The sequence below is a fragment of the Syngnathus scovelli genome, chromosome 11 (assembly GCF_024217435.2).
Source record: "Syngnathus scovelli strain Florida chromosome 11, RoL_Ssco_1.2, whole genome shotgun sequence".
Classification (NCBI taxonomy): domain Eukaryota; kingdom Metazoa; phylum Chordata; class Actinopteri; order Syngnathiformes; family Syngnathidae; genus Syngnathus; species Syngnathus scovelli.
This window is the reverse complement of record NC_090857.1, coordinates 11,130,932-11,150,456: the sequence shown is the minus strand read 5'-3', so window position 1 is coordinate 11,150,456 and position 19,525 is coordinate 11,130,932. Positions and strand designations below refer to the sequence as shown.

Below are 19,525 nucleotides of genomic sequence, written 5' to 3'. Positions count from 1 at the left end.
ATTTCTAATGGAAAAGGTTGTGACCTGCCCCCCCCCACTTGTGGTGTTGGGTGCTTTTTTTTTTCCTACAGGTCAGCACCAACAGTGGACTTGTCAGTGGGAGCTAAATTTGGTAGTCAGATCATGTTCCCCATCTGTGTGCACACGATACTGTCCCAGTTGCTTGAGCGATGTCCTATCTCGCACACCCATACGGTCCCTGATGCCCCTTACAGCTCTACACTACTTTGACATTTTCACCTTGGCCAAGTAAATTGCAGTAAATAGTTTTTAACTTTCTTGGGACTTGAAGAAACCATTTCTTGGGGCCTGCAAAAGGAGGACCACTCTGCTGCTTGCTTACTACTGCTTGAGTCGCCATGTTTCTAGCCCTGGTGGTGACGCCAGAGCTGAGGGAGTTTCTGGCCCGGGCGAGAGGTGGAGCGCTGCGCCTCATTAAGGTGCGAATACAAGACGGTGAGTGGCCCCACGACAACACACCCCTGGAGTGAATGTTCTATGTTGGTTATGTTTCATTAGCTTTGCTGCAGTTGTTGGTTTTATATCCTTGTCATTGGGCCCTCTTGGAATCTTTACAATCATCAATTTTGCATTTTAGGAGTCCAGATTCCACAACCATGAATTATGGTGTCAATTTAAAAAACATGGTGGGTCATATGAGCATTTGAATATATAAATATGAACCATCATGTGGTGACCCCTGGCTATAAGGCACCAAGCCCAAAGTCAAACAACATTCCTTTGTTTTTACATGACATTTAAAAGAACTAGGGCAGCTTTATAATATTTTTTTTACTAATATCCATATTAGTAAAACAGAGCAATAAATAGAATGGGCTTCACTAAAGCATCAGTTCCATGGTGCCTTGATTACAGCAGTGCTATAATGGTCTTGCTGGTCATTTCAAAATGGGTTGGTTTTCAGGAAACAGCCGATGTTATCTGCCTGCACTGAAGGCGGTTGGAACCAACATTTCTAAGAAAAAAAACCCAGAACGATTTAGAGAAGGGAAGGAAAGGGAGGGGGATAAAAGATTTGAAGGCAGCTGCTGAAGTATCAAGTGGGAAAAGCGGTCAGCGAGGCCAGTGTTATTATTCATGTGGTGCGTGCATCTGACTCTCACTCATGACTTGCTTTTGTGTACGAGTCCCTTTTAACATCGGTGACACAACTGCTTTAACTTTTATTTGGGTGCGTCATGTGAACCATTTTCTACTGACATGCAATCATTTGAGTTTTTTTTCATCCCTGACTCATGATTGACACTTGTGCAATCTAAAGCAAGGATAAGGGCACCAATGACCCAACAAAATTGGCATTCTTTTGATACTTAAAGCTGGTATTGTCACGTCTCTAATGTGTTATCCCTCAGAATAGCAGCTGTGTGCAGGAGACAAGTTAGCAAAGCCAAGCTAGGTAATTAGCTAGGTAGCAATCAGAGGCAGACAAGGTGAGAGAGGGAGGGAGAAATAAAATGGTGTACTAAAGAAGCTAAACATAACGTCATCCCACCGGTATGTGTCGTAACGCAAGGTATGTGATGTTTGCCTGGGTTGACTTTCAGAACAGCTGGTGCTGGGGGCCTATAGGGAACCAGAGCAGAGATGGGACCAGGACTACGACCACTTCCTCCTACCTCTGCTAGACCGACAGGAGCCCTGCTATGTGCTCTACCGCTTGGACTCCCACAATGCTCTGGGCTTTGAGTGGCTCTTCCTATCCTGGTCACCTGATCAGTCTTCCGTATGTCACAATGGCCGTCACCTTTACGATCAACACATTGACAAGAGCAGTCTGATAAAAATTTACAAGGGTTGTCCACAAAACTTAATTCACAGGCTACATTCTATCTGCCAGTAAAGCTAATGTCACTTTGCCGCATAGCATAGCATAGCATAGCATAGCATAGCATAGCATAGCATAGCATAGGTCACACTGTTCTGTGTCTGCCTCGCCGACACTTTAAATGGTGGTTTGACTTCAGTTAGTTTCATGATACGTGAATTTATCAGGCTATTTCAATTCCCGTTAATCTGTTTGACAACCAAACAGCACCAGAATGTGAGTGAGATTTTCAGATAAAATGCATTCCCATGTAAAGAGGTAAAGATTTGTTTTAACAATGACTGGTGTGTTCAGCTGTGATTGCGTGTGTAACCAGCATGCTACACGGCAATTCATCAAATGATCTCAATCTAGAGTGTCAGCACAACAACAAGCAGCTGACTGCATCACAAGCTGTCTTGGCTCTTGGCAATATGAATTCAAAGATATCCTCATTTGGAGCCGCCACTATGAATTACTGATACGGTGGGACGTTACACGATCTAAATGGACTCTTTCTAATAAATTAACGCATTGTATGACTAAAACCATTGGAATAAAAAACATTCACTGATGTGACCAATACCAAGTGGAGTTTTTTATTACTGTGATGAATCAGATTAGCTCAATTAAAACTCCACTTTATATATAAAAGTGCTAATCTTACAATACTTGAGCCTATAATCTTAAAATTGTAATTTTATGATAATTGTTCTCATTACAAAAACAAAACTTCTAATGTTAACAGAATGTGTCAATGGCATGACACGCATACACACACAAAACTCAACGTCACATGTCGCAGTTTTTACAGATGTAAATATGGTCCCGTATGTACGTAGGTCTTGGTCACTTCAGTTCCAACCATGCCGTCTATTTTGTCGAACACTAGTGACGTTTTTGCTTTTAAAGAATTGTCAAAAATCAAAGTTGTGTAATTTAGGGATAGAAAGATATTTTAAAGCAAAATAAAAGTAGAACACAATGTTTAACTTTGTCGATTCCAAATATTTTTGAATAGCTCTTTTTCTATTTTATCTAAAAACCTGTAATTTAGAGTCCCTGCTTGTTTGCTGTTTCCAGGTCAAAGACAAGATGCTGTATGCTGCTACCCGTGCCATGGTCAAGAAGGAGTTTGGTGGTGGCCACGTGAAGTATGAGATTTTTGGAACACTGGAGGTCAGAGTCAATTTGGTTGGCAGCATGCAGCAGTGAGGTGTGTTTAAAAGTAGCTCGTTCGACTGTTATCTCTTGCCTGCCCACCCCATAGGAAGACGTCTGCCTGTCGGGCTACCAGCGTCATGTATCGTCATGCTGCGGTCCTGCCCCGCTCACACTAGCTGAGCAGGAGCTGCAGAGGATCAAGCTCACTGAGGTGAGTTGGCAAAATCACTTTGGTGTTTCTGCCATCACTAAAGTATTCATACAATTCAGTTTGACTGAAACAAAATGTGAACAAAGTCAAAGGGGTGTAGATACTTTTGCAAGGCACCCTATGAATGCTGTTTGAGTGAATCATTCTAATAGCTAACGTTCCACTCTGATTGTTTTTACAGGGCAGAGTCAAACAGGTATGTTTATCATTATTTTTTCCAAGCATTTTCACGATATCATCACACCAGATTCATTTTAGCCTTTCCTTGAATTTGACCTAGATCTGTTCTTTGGTAATATTATTAACAACACATAAGATGAGACGTGTGCTTGCTGCCCCCTGCAGGTGACGGCAGAGAACAGCGTGGATAGTAACGCACAAACCCTTCAAGGCCTGGCTTTCCCGCTGCAGGAGACGGCCAGACGAGCCCTCCAGCAACTTGCCCAGAAGCAGATCAACTACATACAGCTGGTCTGCACCACACCACCGCCACTTATAACGCCATAACTACTTGTTGTCTGTTGTGAGCCATGTCTTGTCACCGTGGGATAGGGGGGAACGAAATTTCGGTTTCTTTGTGTGTCTTTGGCATGTGGAGAAATTGACAATAAAGCTGACTTTGACTTTGACTTTGATAATAATAATAATTTAAAAAAATGAATAACCACATCCTCTTTGTCAGAAACTAGATGTGGAGCGGGAGACCATTGAACTGGTTCATTCCCACCAGACGGAGACGCGGGATTTGCCCTGCCGGGTTCCTAAAGACACACCAAGATATCACTTCTTCCTCTACAAACACTCCCACGAAGGCGACTACCTCGAATCCATTGGTACGCCATTATTGAGTCTCATGCTTCATTTGTATTTAGATGGAATGTCTCTACGTGTGAACCCCCCTGACAACAGGCTTATATATTTAGCAGCAGAAGTCAGACGAGACCGGACGTCTAAAATAGCCAAGGAGGATGAGACAAACTAGCAGTAATTTGATTTCGGAGAAATTGTTTTTTCTTTTTATTTATCCAAATTTCGTTGTACAACTAAGTTGTAAAATGACAATAAAGGGCATTCTATTCTATTCTTTTCTAAACCACAAGCAGCACGGCGATCATGTCGTTTTAGCATGCCAGCGTTACTCACTTCACTGGTTTCTTTTATATCAAACAAATTATTTTACGTGCATTACCTGACATGAACTTAGTACAACTGTCAGCGTTACTGTTCTGAGGATCTGGGTTTGAATCTTGGCTCTGGCACTGGAGTCTAAATTGTCTAAAATTGTGGATGTGAGTGGACAGTATTTGTACGCCCTGCGAGCAGTACAGATTGTACCTTGTTTCAAAGTCAGTTGAGCCGTGATGACGCTCACAAGGACAATCAGTGTACAAAATGGATCGATGGATATACGTACAATACACTTTTATTCAAACACCACTCGTGGCTTCTTCGAATTGATCGTGGGACGCAATTCAGGGCAATCATAAGATTCAAAAGTACATTATTACAAAGGGCATCCTTTATCCATGGGTCAAGCCACATCATAATGACTTGCGGCATCATGTGTCATTGTTTGCCCATTTAAATTCGCACATAAAATGCAAATGTCAGGAAAAGAACACCAGTCGATCACAGGGCTATTTAAGAGTTTGACACATTTTAAAGTTCTTCTGAAGCACACCTATTAGCTGCCTTGCTTTGTCTTACCGACTCTTAATCACATTTTATAAATAAAAAATATATGCGAAAAGGCAAAGAAGGTACCGAAGTGATGGTTTAAGCTTTTGTGTCAATTAAATGTCTGCCATCCTGTTTTGTTAGTTTTCATCTACTCCATGCCTGGATATAACTGCAACATTAAAGAGAGAATGCTCTACTCTAGCTGCAAGAGTCGACTCTTGGAGGACGTGGAGAGAGATTATCGACTGCAGGTTGCTAAAAAGGTAAAAGTACATGGATAGAAAATTCAATCGAGCAACTGAAGGATAAAATGCCTTTGAGGACGCTGAGGTCACATGCTCTGCATTTTTCTTTTCAAAGAATTTGAAGCTCTAAGAAACATGACGTGCCTTGCATTTTTGTGAAGGATTTTACAAACAAGCCACGCAAAGTGCAGCGCGGCAAATGCATTATATTTTCCTTTTCACTATTTAGTTGGAAATCGACAACGGAGATGAGTTGACAGAGGGGTTTCTGTACGAAGAGGTCCATCCCAAGCAGCATGCTTTCAAGCAGGCTTTTGCCAAACCACGCGGCCCCGCAGGCAAGAGGGGACTCAAACGCCTGATTAAAGGCCCGGGCGAGGTCATGCAGGACGGCTAGAATCGGACAAATCGTACCGCTGAGGTGTTACTCGAGTACTGGCACCTTGTAAAATAACACTGACACCTCGTCAGGCCTGCAACAAAGCGCTCAGTGTCCAATTCCTTGTCAGCACGGGACATCTGTGACATACTATAGGCTAGTCTCGTTCTATGAATAGTTCAGAATAATATTGGCGTGTTTAATAATATACGTAGTATATTAGTAGCTTTTTTTTTCCATACACAAAGGCAATGGGTACGCGCCACAAGTTAAAACAAGTCTTGTTCCTTTACAGAACATGATGAAAAAGAAATTTTATATAGTTAAATAAAAAGTAATTTTGCATACAGGTGATTTGCTAAACAGAGTGAACCCATGTTAGAAAGGTAAAATTATAAAGTAAGATTGAAGTGATTAGCCTACCAGCAATCATGTTTGAAGAAAATGCCCTTATGTTTATTCTGAACACAACTAGTATGTGCCAGCTAGGATGGAAGTGATAATGTGAAACCAATCGGTTTCTTTTTTTTCTCCATTCTGTTAAACTGTACCGAACAAATAGATTATTTCTTTACAGTATGATAAGAGTTGCACACACAAAAACTGCAGTGGAGTTTTACATGCATTTTTGTACCTGCGATGTTTGTAAAAAAAAAAAAAAAAAAAAAAAATGAAATTCCAAATAAAAATGTTTTTACTGTGCTAAAGATGTTCTCACTCAGCGTGCAGCTGTTAAACATATCCATGCATGGATAAGTCAATTATCTTAAAAAAACTCTGAAAACAAAAGCGACATGCAGTCATAAAGCAGAAGCGAGGCGGCCACGTTGACAGACAACACTGAAGTGACTTAATAGCACAATTTGCAGTGTTGTAGCAGCAGCTCAAAGTGCCTGAATACGTGACCATCAAGCCATTAAGAGCTCAGAGATGGATTTTCTGGAACTAGCACTCCTGTATCAGCAGCAATAGCATCCATTCATATCCATTCATAAACTCTCACATACTTTGGCGAAGTAACACTGATAAGAGGTGACGTGAAAAATCACATTTGGCAGCCATCCACCATGTCTGTCCATCCCACCTGCGCTACTATCACATACACAAGATCATGAAGAACATTGGATTGGAGTGAAATTCCCAGAAGTATCAGGAAATGATTAAAAAAAAAATACGGCGATAGAAGATTAGAAAGCCTCCTATCAGTCAGCTTTGAGAGATAAGAGTCACCACGTCGGCACCATTTATACGTTTGGTCAGATATTATTAAATATCATTCAATTATATTCCATAATTCCACAGTATTCATCATTTAACATTCTTCCATTTTTTTACCAATAAATATTTCCATCCATTCATCCATTTTCTGAACCGCTTAGTCCCCACGGGGGTCGCGGCCAATAAATATTTATTAACCAAAACACATTTACAATATTTTTTAATTCTCCAGAAATTGCTTCATCTAATCTTTATAATAAGATTTTATAAAGTACAATATTATTAGTGTTACTTTATTTCTTTATTGGTGGTGGCATTTAAATTCAATTTGATGGGAAAGGATGATTTGATATGGGAGTATGAAATGTCAAATTATGCCATTTGATTTGGAGATGGACTGCATCATTCAAGCAATATACAATCAAATGGCAGAAAAAAAAAATTCCAATATCTACATTTCTAAGAAAACACAATTATCTAATTTCAAGCATGCACAAAACGTCTTACCTTGCGTCACTTTTGCTTCGAGGGAAGTCACACACTCCTCAGATCAGCACAAGCGAGTTCATTGTTGAGTACTGCGGACAAACAAGCATTGATGAAAACATTAGCCAAAAATCTGTCATCCTCCACCTACCTACCAAACATTCACCAATAGCGCCAGTTTTCCCCGAAAAATACTTGGTAAGCAACCAGTTGACTGTGTATATCATTTTTTCCTGCTTCCCTGTTAGATCTCGGAGACGAACCTTTTTCAGTATTCCTAGAATCTGCTCTTGTGTATTCTGAACCCAGAAAAAAAAAATGACAGCTCATATTGTGGCTCCGATTCAATAACAAGACCTTCTAAAGTGCCTGCCGGAAAAATGCCTCAAGGGAAAGAGAATTCCTCGGAATAGGCCGGCTCACATACATGCATATTAATCATCTGGCTAACCGCATTTATGAGGTCAGCTTGACAAGCAGCGCTGCCTGCAACCTACAATTTATTTACTTTAAACAAACTCTGACTGATTTACGTTACAACGTTAATGCTTTTAAGAACTTTTTTTTCCCCTACCTCATATTGTTACATGAGAAAACATATTTGCTTAACTGCATCCGGATAGACAAAAGTCCAGAGGCCTTCTGAGAACAGCGCTCGCTTCAGGATTTCTAGGAAAGGGTTCCCATTGAGCAGTACTGTATCAGCTCACTCCAGTGCAAATGGCAACAACTCTTAAATAGTTGCATGTGTTGGTGCGAGGCCAATCCACCACATGCGTGTGAGCGGAAATATTTGGGAAAGCTGTTATTTAGAGGGTGTTTCAAGGAAGGTCTTTAAAAAAATGCAAGGGAGTTGTTGTTTTCTGAAAGTAAAAAAAAAAAAAGCAGTCAATCTGTAAAGCTTTATTGTTTTGACTGTTCAGACATTTGCCAAGCCAAAATTAATAATGGATTTTTTTCATAATCGTGATTACGTTTGCCATGTTAAAATGTTTACTAAGCTCTGCTATCATAAAGTGTTAAACATGTTTGCCATCCCAAAACAATAAAAATGGCTTAATTTCAATGATTACTGATCAACCTCTGGGTTGATATGCATAATATAGTATTAATGAGGAAACTCTTTCGACATAACAGTCATATAAAATATGACAAGTTTTGGCCTAATATGTGACCATGATTGTCATATTTTTTACATATGCCCACATAGATTTTTATGACAATCGGCTACGAACATCAAGATTTCACTTTTTACACACAACAAGCTCAACAAACCGTAAGTGGGGTAAGGGGCAAGGTCAGTCAGTGCATGCTCAACCTATCGTGACCTCCTGGTGAGGCAGAATTGAATTCAGACGTTCCAAAACAAGTCACACTGGGCCTTTTAACCTGTAATATTTCCTCGTTGGCACTCAAAATAGCAACATGTTTTCACAAATGACGACGCGTTAAACTGGCTGCCAGTGTTCTTCCACTGAGGGAAATGCACGCCGAGCTGGAGAATGTTTGTGCGTGTGCATGTGGCGCAGATGCAGCAACAGGGCAAGCAACCTAGGCATTTGCCCAGGACCCCAAACTGAGATGAAGGGAGCCCCCATTGGTCTATATCAATGAGAAAACAATTGAAAACTTGATTTTGTTCACAGCAAACAATATGTTTACATAATTCTTTAGAATCATGTGTCTTAATTAAAACTATGACTCAATTTAGGTCATCTAAAAAAACACTTGATTTAATTGGCTCATCAAATTAAACCGGTGGGCACAAGTCTGCGAGTCATAAAATATTTCACACTCGTTTGATTTAGATTAGGGAGCTGTTTGGCTGCTTTGGCTTTGCAGACTAGTTTGTTGTATTTTACGACTCGTCCTGGCTGTTGGCCATGTAAGCAAAATGTTTCCGTGTCTCACCCTGTGTTTCGTTTTCAGTCCTGATTTCTTGTCGTGATCAGATTAAAACAGCTCAAACTAAAGCACTGCAACAATAACCCTCTGAGTAGAACCCCTTGCTATTTGCTGATCTCTGGTGGCTACAGGGCTCCAAAAAACAGCTAATATTGGTTCATATCAAGGACTCGAATGGAAACCCCGTATACTCTGCAATTTTGCACAAGCCAAGGCGTGCTAGCTGTAGTTTAAAAGCATGCACAAGACTATGGTGTCAGCTATTCTGTTGTTGTTGTTGTTGTTTTTTTTTTTAATAACTTGGTTCTCTATTTCTTCCATGGTCAGTTTTTCCTGGGACCTCGGGGGATCTAGCAACGCCCCTGGCGGGCACGACTAGTATCTTTAATGTCGAGACGGTGAATTCCCAGAATGAAGCCCGCTCCGGGGGCGGCCCGGCGGGGCGGAGTCAAAGCGCAGGCAAGCTGATTCCTGGAAAGCGTGTAAAGAGAAGCCAGCGCTCGATTCCCGGGAGCGCGCGTCGCTTCAGCGAACGCAACAGCTAGCGGGCGGCGGCGCAGAAAACAAGCGGAGGGTCGCGCACACAGACACGCACATTCATAAACGCGGACATCGCAGCAAAATCACCGAAGTGGGATTATTAGCCACGGATTGTTGCGTTTAGGCCTGAATGCTTGTTTTAAAAAGGAGCGTAGGTAGAGCGTGTCGGGGATCGCGTGCGCGCGCTCAGCCACCGGAGTCCGTGACGTCAGCGCTGCCGGTGCCGAGAGGCGTTCTTAGAATAGACTTCTAGGAAACAGTCAATTTGACAAAAGCCAAGCCTTTGCGCTGCGTCCCCTTTGCACATTGGAAGCTCCCGATTCTGGCGACAACACACTCCACAAAACGAGGCCGCTAAATCTAACTGTTATTTAAAAGGCACCACCAAATAAACGTCGTATATTTTGGCGAGCAACAGGGCAACGTCGCGCGTTTACACACATTGACAAACAACCACCGCTTTTTTTTTTTTAAATATCTATATCTATATATTTCTTACAAGGTATTTTTGCTTAGCTTGATCTTTTTCAACAAAGAGAGAGGAGGGGAATACGACTGGAATTAAAGTGTGGCTTGAGTATGATTCTCTGTGTGCCAGGGTAAGTAGTACATCATGTCTTTGTTTGCTTTTAAATCAACAACAAAAGACCGTGCGAACGATGTATCCAGTGTGCGAGATTAAAAAGCTTCAATGCATACTGTAAATGATTTAATATAGTAAAATAATCTCATTCTGTATGCATTTGATTTGGATGAACGTGAATGTGTGCGCGCTGTATGTATAATTTTATTGCATTATAGACGGCTTTCTAAGAAAATATATTTGGCCAAAGTGACACTCACTAGAAACGTAGAACACTAATTCTAATCTAAAAATAAGACCTTAAAGTTGTTTAGTTTTACTGCGGTACAAACTGGTTTCACGCGTTTGCCCCGTGAGGAGATGAACAATTGTCTCGGTATGAGTTTAAAAATTGTGCCATGAGGTACTACAACAAATTTGAGACACTCTATAGGCAATATTGTTATATAGTTTTATATTTGCATTATGATTTAGGAGCATTTTATGTTAAATTACCAACCCACGGGACCCCAAAAAGGCGTTAACTCCTGGGTAAAGTCAACATGAAGGAAAATAATTTGTTTACGACTTAAAAAAAACATCTTAGACTTATGGCGGATACGCAGGTCTTGTGAATGTTCATACAATTTAAACTGATATTATTAATGTGTTGTGTAGAAAAAGATGAATTAAATAGGACACTGCGCAACTTAAGTCAGACATAATGTGTTGTGAAGAAAAAGGAGAATTAAAAAGGACACTGCGCAACTTAAGTCAGACAAGGACTGGCTTGTGAGCGCTCTGCACATTTGCCCTGTTTGTAAATCGCTTTTAACCTGATACCATAGTTTAATCCTAATTTTATGATGTTTTGGGCAATTGATATTAAAAGCCTAAATAACACATTGTGAACATTTTTCACGTTTGTAAAACCTTTTTTTTTCAGTTTCATCCTCTATTTTGACCTTTTGGGCCATGTTAACGGTCTCAACTACACTTTATAGCGAAACCTGGGAATAAACTCCGCTTTTAACGGTTGTGTTTGTAAACACCCATAGCTGTTCAATTCCCACTGCTATGAAATTTTAGGCCACATTAAAACCCAAAATAACACATTACGTTGACAACAGAAGAAAACTGTACTGTATACTTTTTTTATATTTTACGATTTTGTTAATAGCATTTAAACTGAATGTATGACTGTATACATTTTATGAAGTTTTTGGCCAAACAAAATCCTTTACTGAAGGAATTATATTGACTCCTGGGAGTAAACTCTGCTGTAACATTCCTTGTGTTTGCATTTAACCCGTATTACAATATTACGCTCATTATGATACACTATAGGGCCTTGTTAAAAACTTAGTGACAAATTAGCTTGATTGGCAGGGAGGTGACTATAGTGTAAACATTTATTGCATTTGTAAACTGCCATTACTGGATTAGCCTCATTGTGACAAAGTTAAACAACACCTTATGTTGACTCTTGAGAGTGGACCATTTGTTGTTAGCATCTACACTGACATGATTACAGTAGATGCATTCAAACTCTAAATACATTAAGTCTCTTTGTTTTTGTTTGTTTACCACTTAAACCTAATTAAGATATCCTGTCACTTTCAGTCCCCGAGGTCATTTGCCCACCGCTCCATCGACTGAGGCCCCCCTGAGGGGCATGCGGGCAGGAACGGTTGCGTCTGCGCCTTGCCTTCAGAGCAGCCCACCAATATGGGATCCCACCAAGGATCTGCGGGCCATTGCAAGCAATTTCTGCTACCTAGAGACATCAGGTGCAGTATGAACATGGCAGTTCTACTTTCTAAAACAAAGTAGAACCACTGAGCATGTGAAGACACCTGATAGGGGTGTCTTCAGAGTAGTACTGTTCACCTATTCTTGTCCGGTTGCTGGGATTCATTGTTGACAGTACAGAGCTATATACTGTACTGTGTATCAGCACACCCTTTGTTTAGGATTAAAGACGAGTTCAAAAGAGACCGGTTGATTGTCACACAGCCACAATCAGTTAAGAGGGTGTGCGCACTTATGCAACCATATTATCTCAGCTGTTTTTACATCCTCGCTGGAAGATTAAACGTTGTACAGATTTTATGTCACATTAATAGGGCAATGTTTTAAATGGTTTATCTTGGTCTTATTTTTTTTGTTAGAAAACCCAGACATTTGAACAGGGGCGTGTAGATTTTTTGTATCAGTTTTATGTGTAAGTGAACACAGCATTTGTTTGGTAGAAAGTACAATGGGTCCTTGGTTTAGCACGGTCTTCCAAGCTTATAAACAACCTGCAGTTAGCTAGTTTGTATAGCGGCGTAATAAGTACTAATTTGTGTTCAGTTGTCACACATTTTTCTCTTTGCCAGTGTTGTTTATAAAGGCCACATAAAACAAAAACACAATTGTCGACTTAGAAAATTTGCTTTCATGGCATGCCACATAGGAACTAAAGTTGATTATATGGTAACTGTGTAACCAATAAATGTAAAAACTCTTTACAATATCTTGAGCTTTCTTTTAGGATCAATTCTGACCAAAACATTGATGAATAACATGTTTGGCAATCAGACGTCACTGAAAAATTATGTAATAAGATTCTCAGGTACAGAGGTCTTCTGCTGTACACAAGTCAAATCATGCCACATAGTCCATTACTAACTTAAGGTAATGCAGTAGTGAAGACATCGATACGTATTTCTCTGAAAGACACTATTAGGCCATAAATATAAAACAAATGTGGCTGTAATTGTGCCCTTTTCGTGCCACATGATGACGTATTCTAGCACCGTTGCGCAAAGTAGTTCATTACATGCTGTTCGTAACTTCAAATTAGTTGTAAATAAAGTAATATTTGTCTTGAAAAACACCTCAAGGCCATGATTGTAAAACCAGTTAAAAAAAAGACGACGTACAGTGTGTGCCGTGTCATGATGTATTTTGACGCCACTGTTCAAACGAGCTCATTACGCTCCACCTTGACAATTGGATGAAAAAAAAAAAATTCTAAAAATAGAAAATGCAGCAGTTTTGTTGTGTTGCATTCCGATACTGGGCAGTTTCTAACCTTGAAATTGGCATGACCGTGCCATCTAAACCAAGGCTTCCGTTATACTTACCAACGATAAAATCACATTATTTCCAGGTCTTGGGTTTTACAGATGTTTTTTCTTAGTGGGCTTACATGAGAATGATTTAAACGGTTGGGACATATTTATCTAGATTTTTTTTTTGGTTAAGGATGTTTATTTTTTTACTTATTATTATTTCTATATACGTAGGCTGACAAGGTGTGTTAACATGGTGTTATGTGTGTACTGTAGGATGGTACTGGGGAGCTGTAAGTGCGGCCCAGGCACACGGTGCACTTCAAGAGGCCTCTGAGGGGGCTTTTCTGGTACGGGACAGCAGCCACCCTCTGTATATGCTTACCCTCTCGGTCAAGACGGCCCGCGGTCCCACCAGCATACGCATCCAGTACAGCTGCACTCGCTTCTTGCTGGACTGCAGCTCGCCGGCTCGGCCCAGCCTGTCGTCCTTCCCCAACGTGCCCAGCTTGGTCCAGCACTACATGGGATTGGAGAGGAGAGCTCAAGACGAGGAGGGGAGCACGGCGGCAAAGGAGGCCTCTTCCAAAGTGACAATCCAAGAGGCGTCGGCGTCGGTGGTGCTAAAATTAAAGCGGCCCGTGTACAAGCCGCAGGGCCTGCCCTCCTTGCAGCACCTCACCCGCCTCGTCATCAACAGGCATTCGGAGAGCCACGACCAGCTACCACTCCCCAGGCCTCTGCTGCGTTTCTTACAGGAATATCCTTTCAAGTTATGAGGCTTGTTTCGACTGCAAAGGAGGACAAACACACAAAATGGTCCTTTTTTTTTCCACCCCTTGCCCCACCCGGAAATGACATTTGCTGCTTCGAAACTTTGGACACAGGGTCTTTTTTATTTTAAAACATGTTCATATCAGCGCACACGACTGTGTGTGTATCATATTTGGACTGAATTGCATGAGATGCACATACACTGATTACACGCCTTTGCTGTCTTTTCTCAGTAAAACCCTTTTCTACCTTTTACATGTGTATTGTGTCATTGTTTTTCTACTTTTACCTTGTTTTTACCTTGTTCAACCATTCCAGACTCAAGAGTAGAGAAATTCTAAAAGCTGAAAATATCTATTTTTATGTGTGTGTGTGTGTGTGTGTGTGTGTGCGGGGGGGGGGGGGGGGGGGGGGGGGGGGGGCACTACTTGACCACAATCATATATATAGTGTATACAGGTAGAGTTGTGCTCATAAGTTCACATTCACATTGTATGAAAAAAATGTCTAATAACTGAACGAGGACCATCTCATTGTTTTCTTTATTGCTATTATTGTGCCGTTCTGAAATGCCCTGTAATTTCATATAAATCCTATTCAAATTAAAAAACAGTATTTTTTTCTCTTGATCACTCATGTACATACGCTGCGAGTATACGTAGACTTATGAGCACAATTGTACATACACTACCATTCAAAACCATGGCATCATTTGGAAGTGTCCTTTTCTTTTTTAAGAGGATTTTTTTCTCAATGAAGATATTAATCAGAAATAAATGCAGACATTGGTGATGTGTAATCATTTCCTTAAAAAAACAAAACATTTCTATGTGACCCTCAAACTTGATTGGTCGTGTGTACGTATGGGTTACAAACCTTAGCTCAATCGTGTATGTATAAATATCATGTTCCTCAGTCTTATATTAAAGATTTTATCCTTAAAAAGGAAATCTCGTACTTCATATAGTGATACACGGTGACGAGAGCTGTTGAGACATTTTGTCCCCAAGAGGTGGTCCTTTTATTTGTGTTGAGATGGATTACACTAAACCTACTCGACTGGTTTCCGCGAAATGTCGTTAAATTTCCCTTTTGAATCTCAGCGACATTCAGTCATACACCGACAATGATGACAGTTTTAGTTTGGCTCCAGATGAGGATTGTTTTGGCCGTAGCGGCGTACGGGAAATATTTGAGCCTTTTGATCGCTTTAGGAATGAAGAGAGACCGTGCGGCCTTATGTGTGTGCGAGATTGCATGAGGCAGTAAAGGCCACATTGTGCGTATGTGCGCCTGCATCTGAGTCAGCGAGTGGACGGGCAAAGGGGAGGACCGTTCATCAGGCGATTCACGGAACTACAAAATGCTTCCAGGGAGGAGGGTACGGTTCTGAGAGAGAGGCTTCTAAGAAAAGCCTTGGTAATTACCTTCAGCTTTGAGCCGCTTTTGTGCCACCGCACACACATTTTTCAACGTTACCGTGGCACAGGGCGCACGTGGATTAAAAAGCGCAGCAGCGCGGTTGATTTATATGATTCCTGCGGCAAATAATAGGAGAATTTTGAGAGATTAAAGCCGGAACGTGTTTGGCGGCTCGGGAGCAAAGGGGGAGAAGGGGTTTTGACGAGCGGGCCTAAAGCCACCCTAATGGGATCTGGTTTTCTCAACCTCTCAGCTCATGGTCGTTTGACTTGGCTTTCCGAAGAATGCAAAATCTAGGCCTGGGAAACACAAAAAAATCAGTGTCATCCTTTTCGAATTTGGACATCGGATGTAAACGTGGCACAGAGTATCACACGCACTTCGTGTCTAATTTTTAAATGAAGTTAAGATCAGCCGTGCGGTGGGAATCTAATTGACAGTCATGGGCCTAGTCTATCAAATTCAGCATTACGCTCTCCAGACAAACCTGCTGGTGATGTCGTGTCGCGTCTCTGCCAAATGCAGCCACTCCACGTTGACCTCCACCCAGTGCTGAATGAGCTGGGGGTGTCTGGGGTCCACCTCCAAGTAAACACAGCTGTTGTTTGTGCGGGGGGACAAAAAGCATGGGATTGATTTAAATGCAATTACAAATAGCACAAGATTATCACAAGCAGCTTTTGGGTGGAGAACACTAGCACATGTCTCATTAAAAAGGCTTAGGGCCACACCGTACATGGGTTGTTAGGAGAATGAATTGCATCGGCATTACCCGTCATCTGACAGAATCCGGGGAGCCAGGGTTAAAATCTGGCGAATCACTTTCAAGCCGTCTTTTCCCCCGTCCAAGGCGGCGTGGTCCTCAAACCTGCCAACATACACTGTATGATCGACACTCTACTGTGCAAAAGTCTTGTTCTCTACCTAGCATAGCAAAGGTGGTAGAAAATTCTAATAAATTAGAAAATTTGGTCAATTTCCATGGGATGGTATGCAAGGAATTTTAGAAACTTAGAACTTCACATAGTCAAGCCTATACATAAGCGTTTTGTTCTTGTCATATGCAGACATCTATTCCAAATGATACTATTGAATTTTAACACATTCATTTGCTGATGTTGCGACTATCAATACGCCTTCTATTTTTAAGACAGCTTTTTTTTTTTTTAATTAACAATTTTATTTGTTTTGATATCTTCTATGAACCATTTCTGAGTAGCCATAAAAGCATAACTTTTGTATTTTTCATATCATTTAGTAATTACACTGACTTTGGACTTGACTGTTTTTAGATGATGAAAAAAGAGCATAAAGCTCTACCAAGGAAGTTTCGCTTCCCATTGCAATTGTAAATTGTCCACACATCAATAAAATACTTCCTGTTGCTCAAAGGCTTTTACACAATTTTATCAATGTCCTTTTTTTCCCCCCGCTCTTCGTTGGTAACCTCAGAATTTCCGGTTGCAGCAAAGGCAAATCGTCTGAGAAGAGGTAAGGAGGGTTGCTGACCAATGCAGAGACATTGCTACACAGCTTCGACACGGTCTCTGCATCTGACAAAAACATGAAATCATTTCTAAACAATTACGCGTGTGTGTGTGCGTCTTAATCAGCATTCAGTTACCTTTTGTGACATCTGCGTGATAGACTTTTAATCTGTCTTGAAGCCCTAATCTGTTGAAATATGTGGAATTAACATGTTAAACACCCATGTACGCACGTACACACACATTAAGATTTTAACAATTAAAGTTACCTTAATGCATTTTCTCTTGTCAATTCCACAGCCTCCTCACTTTGGTCCACTGCAACGGCTCTGAGCTACATTGGAAAGCACAATTATTTTTTATTATGTACGAAGAACTGTTTGTAATATTTTGGTTATTTATTTCATATTATCAATATTTGATTGTTCATTAAAAAATAACAAAAATTATGTTTTCCCACATTGAACAAAAAATACTAAATTATCAAGGAAATTGAGTCAAATGGTGATATCCTAAAAACAGGCTAAGTTCAGGGATTCCAAAATAGAAAGTTAATGTGGATGACAATGCATCTTGTAGATCGCAAGAATTGAATGTCCTAAAGTCAATAGAGTGAAGCGCTGACCTGTGGCAGATTTTTCAGCAGGCTAAGAGAAATGGCACCAGAGCCACATCCCACTTCCAAACACGTAGGTGAGCCAGTCTTCCTCTGCAGATCAGTAACAACTAATTCTACCAACTCCTGTACAAACACACACAACACAACATAGCACTTTTGATACTATTCTGCACTGAAAGGGTAAAATGACAACAACAAAAATAGACAAATATAATGTAACAAAATTAATTCATCTGTGAGATTTTATTTTTCCTTCCAGCACAGTCGACTAATTATTCCATCCTCTATTTAAGGGTATTTTCTATCTTCTAAGAAAAAAAGTAGGTCCACTTACTGGAAGACTGGTTAAATTAACAAGCTAATTTAGTGGTGGGGATATGATTAAAATAGCAAGCGATTCAGACAAGACACGGAAGGGAGCGAGTCTCCAAAAAGTCACCAGACTTGTGGCGAAATGCTTTTTGGAAAATAGTTCCTAAAAGCAGTTAAAATGTGATTAAATATGGCTAAAAAGATGGAACGAATGAATGAATTTACATGATTTCTTACACTAAAATTAATTTGACTTTGAGAACCAATTGATCAAGTCATCCAGCGTTACGAAACAGATGGTGTTTAACTTTGGAGGTTCCACATTAACCTACATTTGAGTTCATTCGGTGGCTAAACGCATTACAGCATTGCTTTGACAACACTCTTAATGAAGATGTGCACTTCAGTATTCTTAAAAAAAAAAACACCTCTGTTTCAGGTCGTGGGATGAATACGGGAGGCCTCATCTTGAGCGTCACATCTCTGAAGTCCCACTCTTCGATCACATACTGCACAGGCATCCTGAGACATTCACATAAATCAAATTAGTGCGAATGGATATAAACAACGTTAAATGTTTTTATTGACGTTAAACCTGGAAAGGCGTTTTTTGCAGAGTTTCCATATTTGCTGTGTTTCCTCTTGGGTGAGAAATGCAGACAACCTATGCTGCTCAACTCCTTCTATCTGATGGTTATAGACATACAACTGAGTCACGTAGGGTCAAAGATTAAATGATTGAGCATATTCCTTGACTTACAGTCTTAGCCCCGAGCACATGGGCAATGATGTACTGACTGGAGAGGTCAGGCTCAGTCACACCGTTCAACTCAAAGCGTTTCCTCCAAATATCCGCTGCTTGCCGGGCATTTATTCTGCCTGAGGGTGAGGCCTGGAAACTGCAAGGACGCACCGCACAGGAGTCCAAAAATTCCTAAAACATAATAAATCTCAGAATATTTCATCAAAATTTTTAACAAATTCACAACAATTATTTGTACAAGTATCTTAAGGAAGAAAGAGTGCAGTCTTGACAAAAGAGGGGAAATATGTATAAATTGAAAGGAAGAAGGGAAGGAATCAGATAGGAAGGAATGCTTCAAGAATGAAGGAAGGAGCTCACTGGCATTTTTTGTGGGCTTAACCAAGTCAACACACACATAATCAAAAATTTAGTCTTGAAACACAATTGTTGGCTCTGAAAACATCTTAGCATGAGTTAACCCTGCCTAGATACTGCTGTAATACACGATGGTTTTCAAGATTTGACATTGTTTGAGAAATGAGTTAAGGAAAGCAAAAATAGCACGCCGCGAATTTCAAGATGTAATTTTCGAAATGACCCACTTACCTTTAACTGTCTACCAACTAACAAATGTATCCTCTGCTCACTGACTTTCCCCACAAATTTTATCATACTTAACATCTTATGAGGTTAAATTGAACATATTTGGTCACACAAATTATTATTTTAGCCGTCTAGTGTGGCGTTTATTCGACATTCATGTTTGGGGGAAGGTTTGTTGTTGCTGGACAGAACACGGCGCAGTAGCAAACAAACTGACATTTTCAAGTGACGTCACCCATGTATTTGCGCAAGTGGTCGCGCAGCACTGACGTTCAGCCGTGATGCTTTA

General features: G+C 40.6%; 3 protein-coding genes across 4 annotated transcripts; 2 read left to right on the top strand and 1 right to left on the bottom strand.

Moving 5' to 3' along the window:
- The first annotated feature begins 136 nt into the window (after positions 1-136).
- On the top strand, positions 137-10,123 carry twf2 (twinfilin-2). Of its 2 annotated transcripts, XM_049734663.2 has the most exons (9): positions 137-456; positions 1,566-1,744; positions 2,909-3,004; positions 3,096-3,200; positions 3,382-3,396; positions 3,546-3,671; positions 3,883-4,033; positions 5,022-5,143; positions 5,355-10,123. In XM_049734663.2, exons 1-9 carry the CDS (start codon positions 360-362, stop codon positions 5,520-5,522), a joined length of 1,059 nt encoding a protein of 352 aa, XP_049590620.1. In that variant the 5' UTR covers positions 137-359; the 3' UTR covers positions 5,523-10,123. The 2 variants fall into 2 exon arrangements, with proteins under 2 accessions (XP_049590620.1, XP_049590621.1); XM_049734664.2 differs by lacking the exons at positions 137-456; positions 1,566-1,744 and adding an exon at positions 1,760-2,062.
- cisha (cytokine inducible SH2-containing protein a) lies at positions 10,102-14,301 on the top strand. The gene is made up of 3 exons (XM_049734667.1): positions 10,102-10,252; positions 11,839-12,005; positions 13,551-14,301. The coding sequence occupies exons 1-3, from the start codon at positions 10,233-10,235 to the stop codon at positions 14,051-14,053; spliced, it is 690 nt and encodes a 229-aa protein (XP_049590624.1). The 5' UTR covers positions 10,102-10,232; the 3' UTR covers positions 14,054-14,301.
- hemk1 (HemK methyltransferase family member 1) lies at positions 10,134-19,471 on the bottom strand. Its single transcript, XM_049734665.2, has 11 exons — positions 19,240-19,471; positions 18,649-18,822; positions 18,484-18,575; positions 18,317-18,410; positions 17,583-17,699; positions 17,227-17,291; positions 17,095-17,144; positions 16,918-17,023; positions 16,243-16,338; positions 15,958-16,068; positions 10,134-15,769 (listed from the first exon to the last, which is right to left on the bottom strand). Exons 1-11 carry the CDS (start codon positions 19,312-19,314, stop codon positions 15,712-15,714), a joined length of 1,038 nt encoding a protein of 345 aa, XP_049590622.1. The 5' UTR covers positions 19,315-19,471; the 3' UTR covers positions 10,134-15,711.
- Positions 19,472-19,525: the final 54 nt, after the last annotated feature.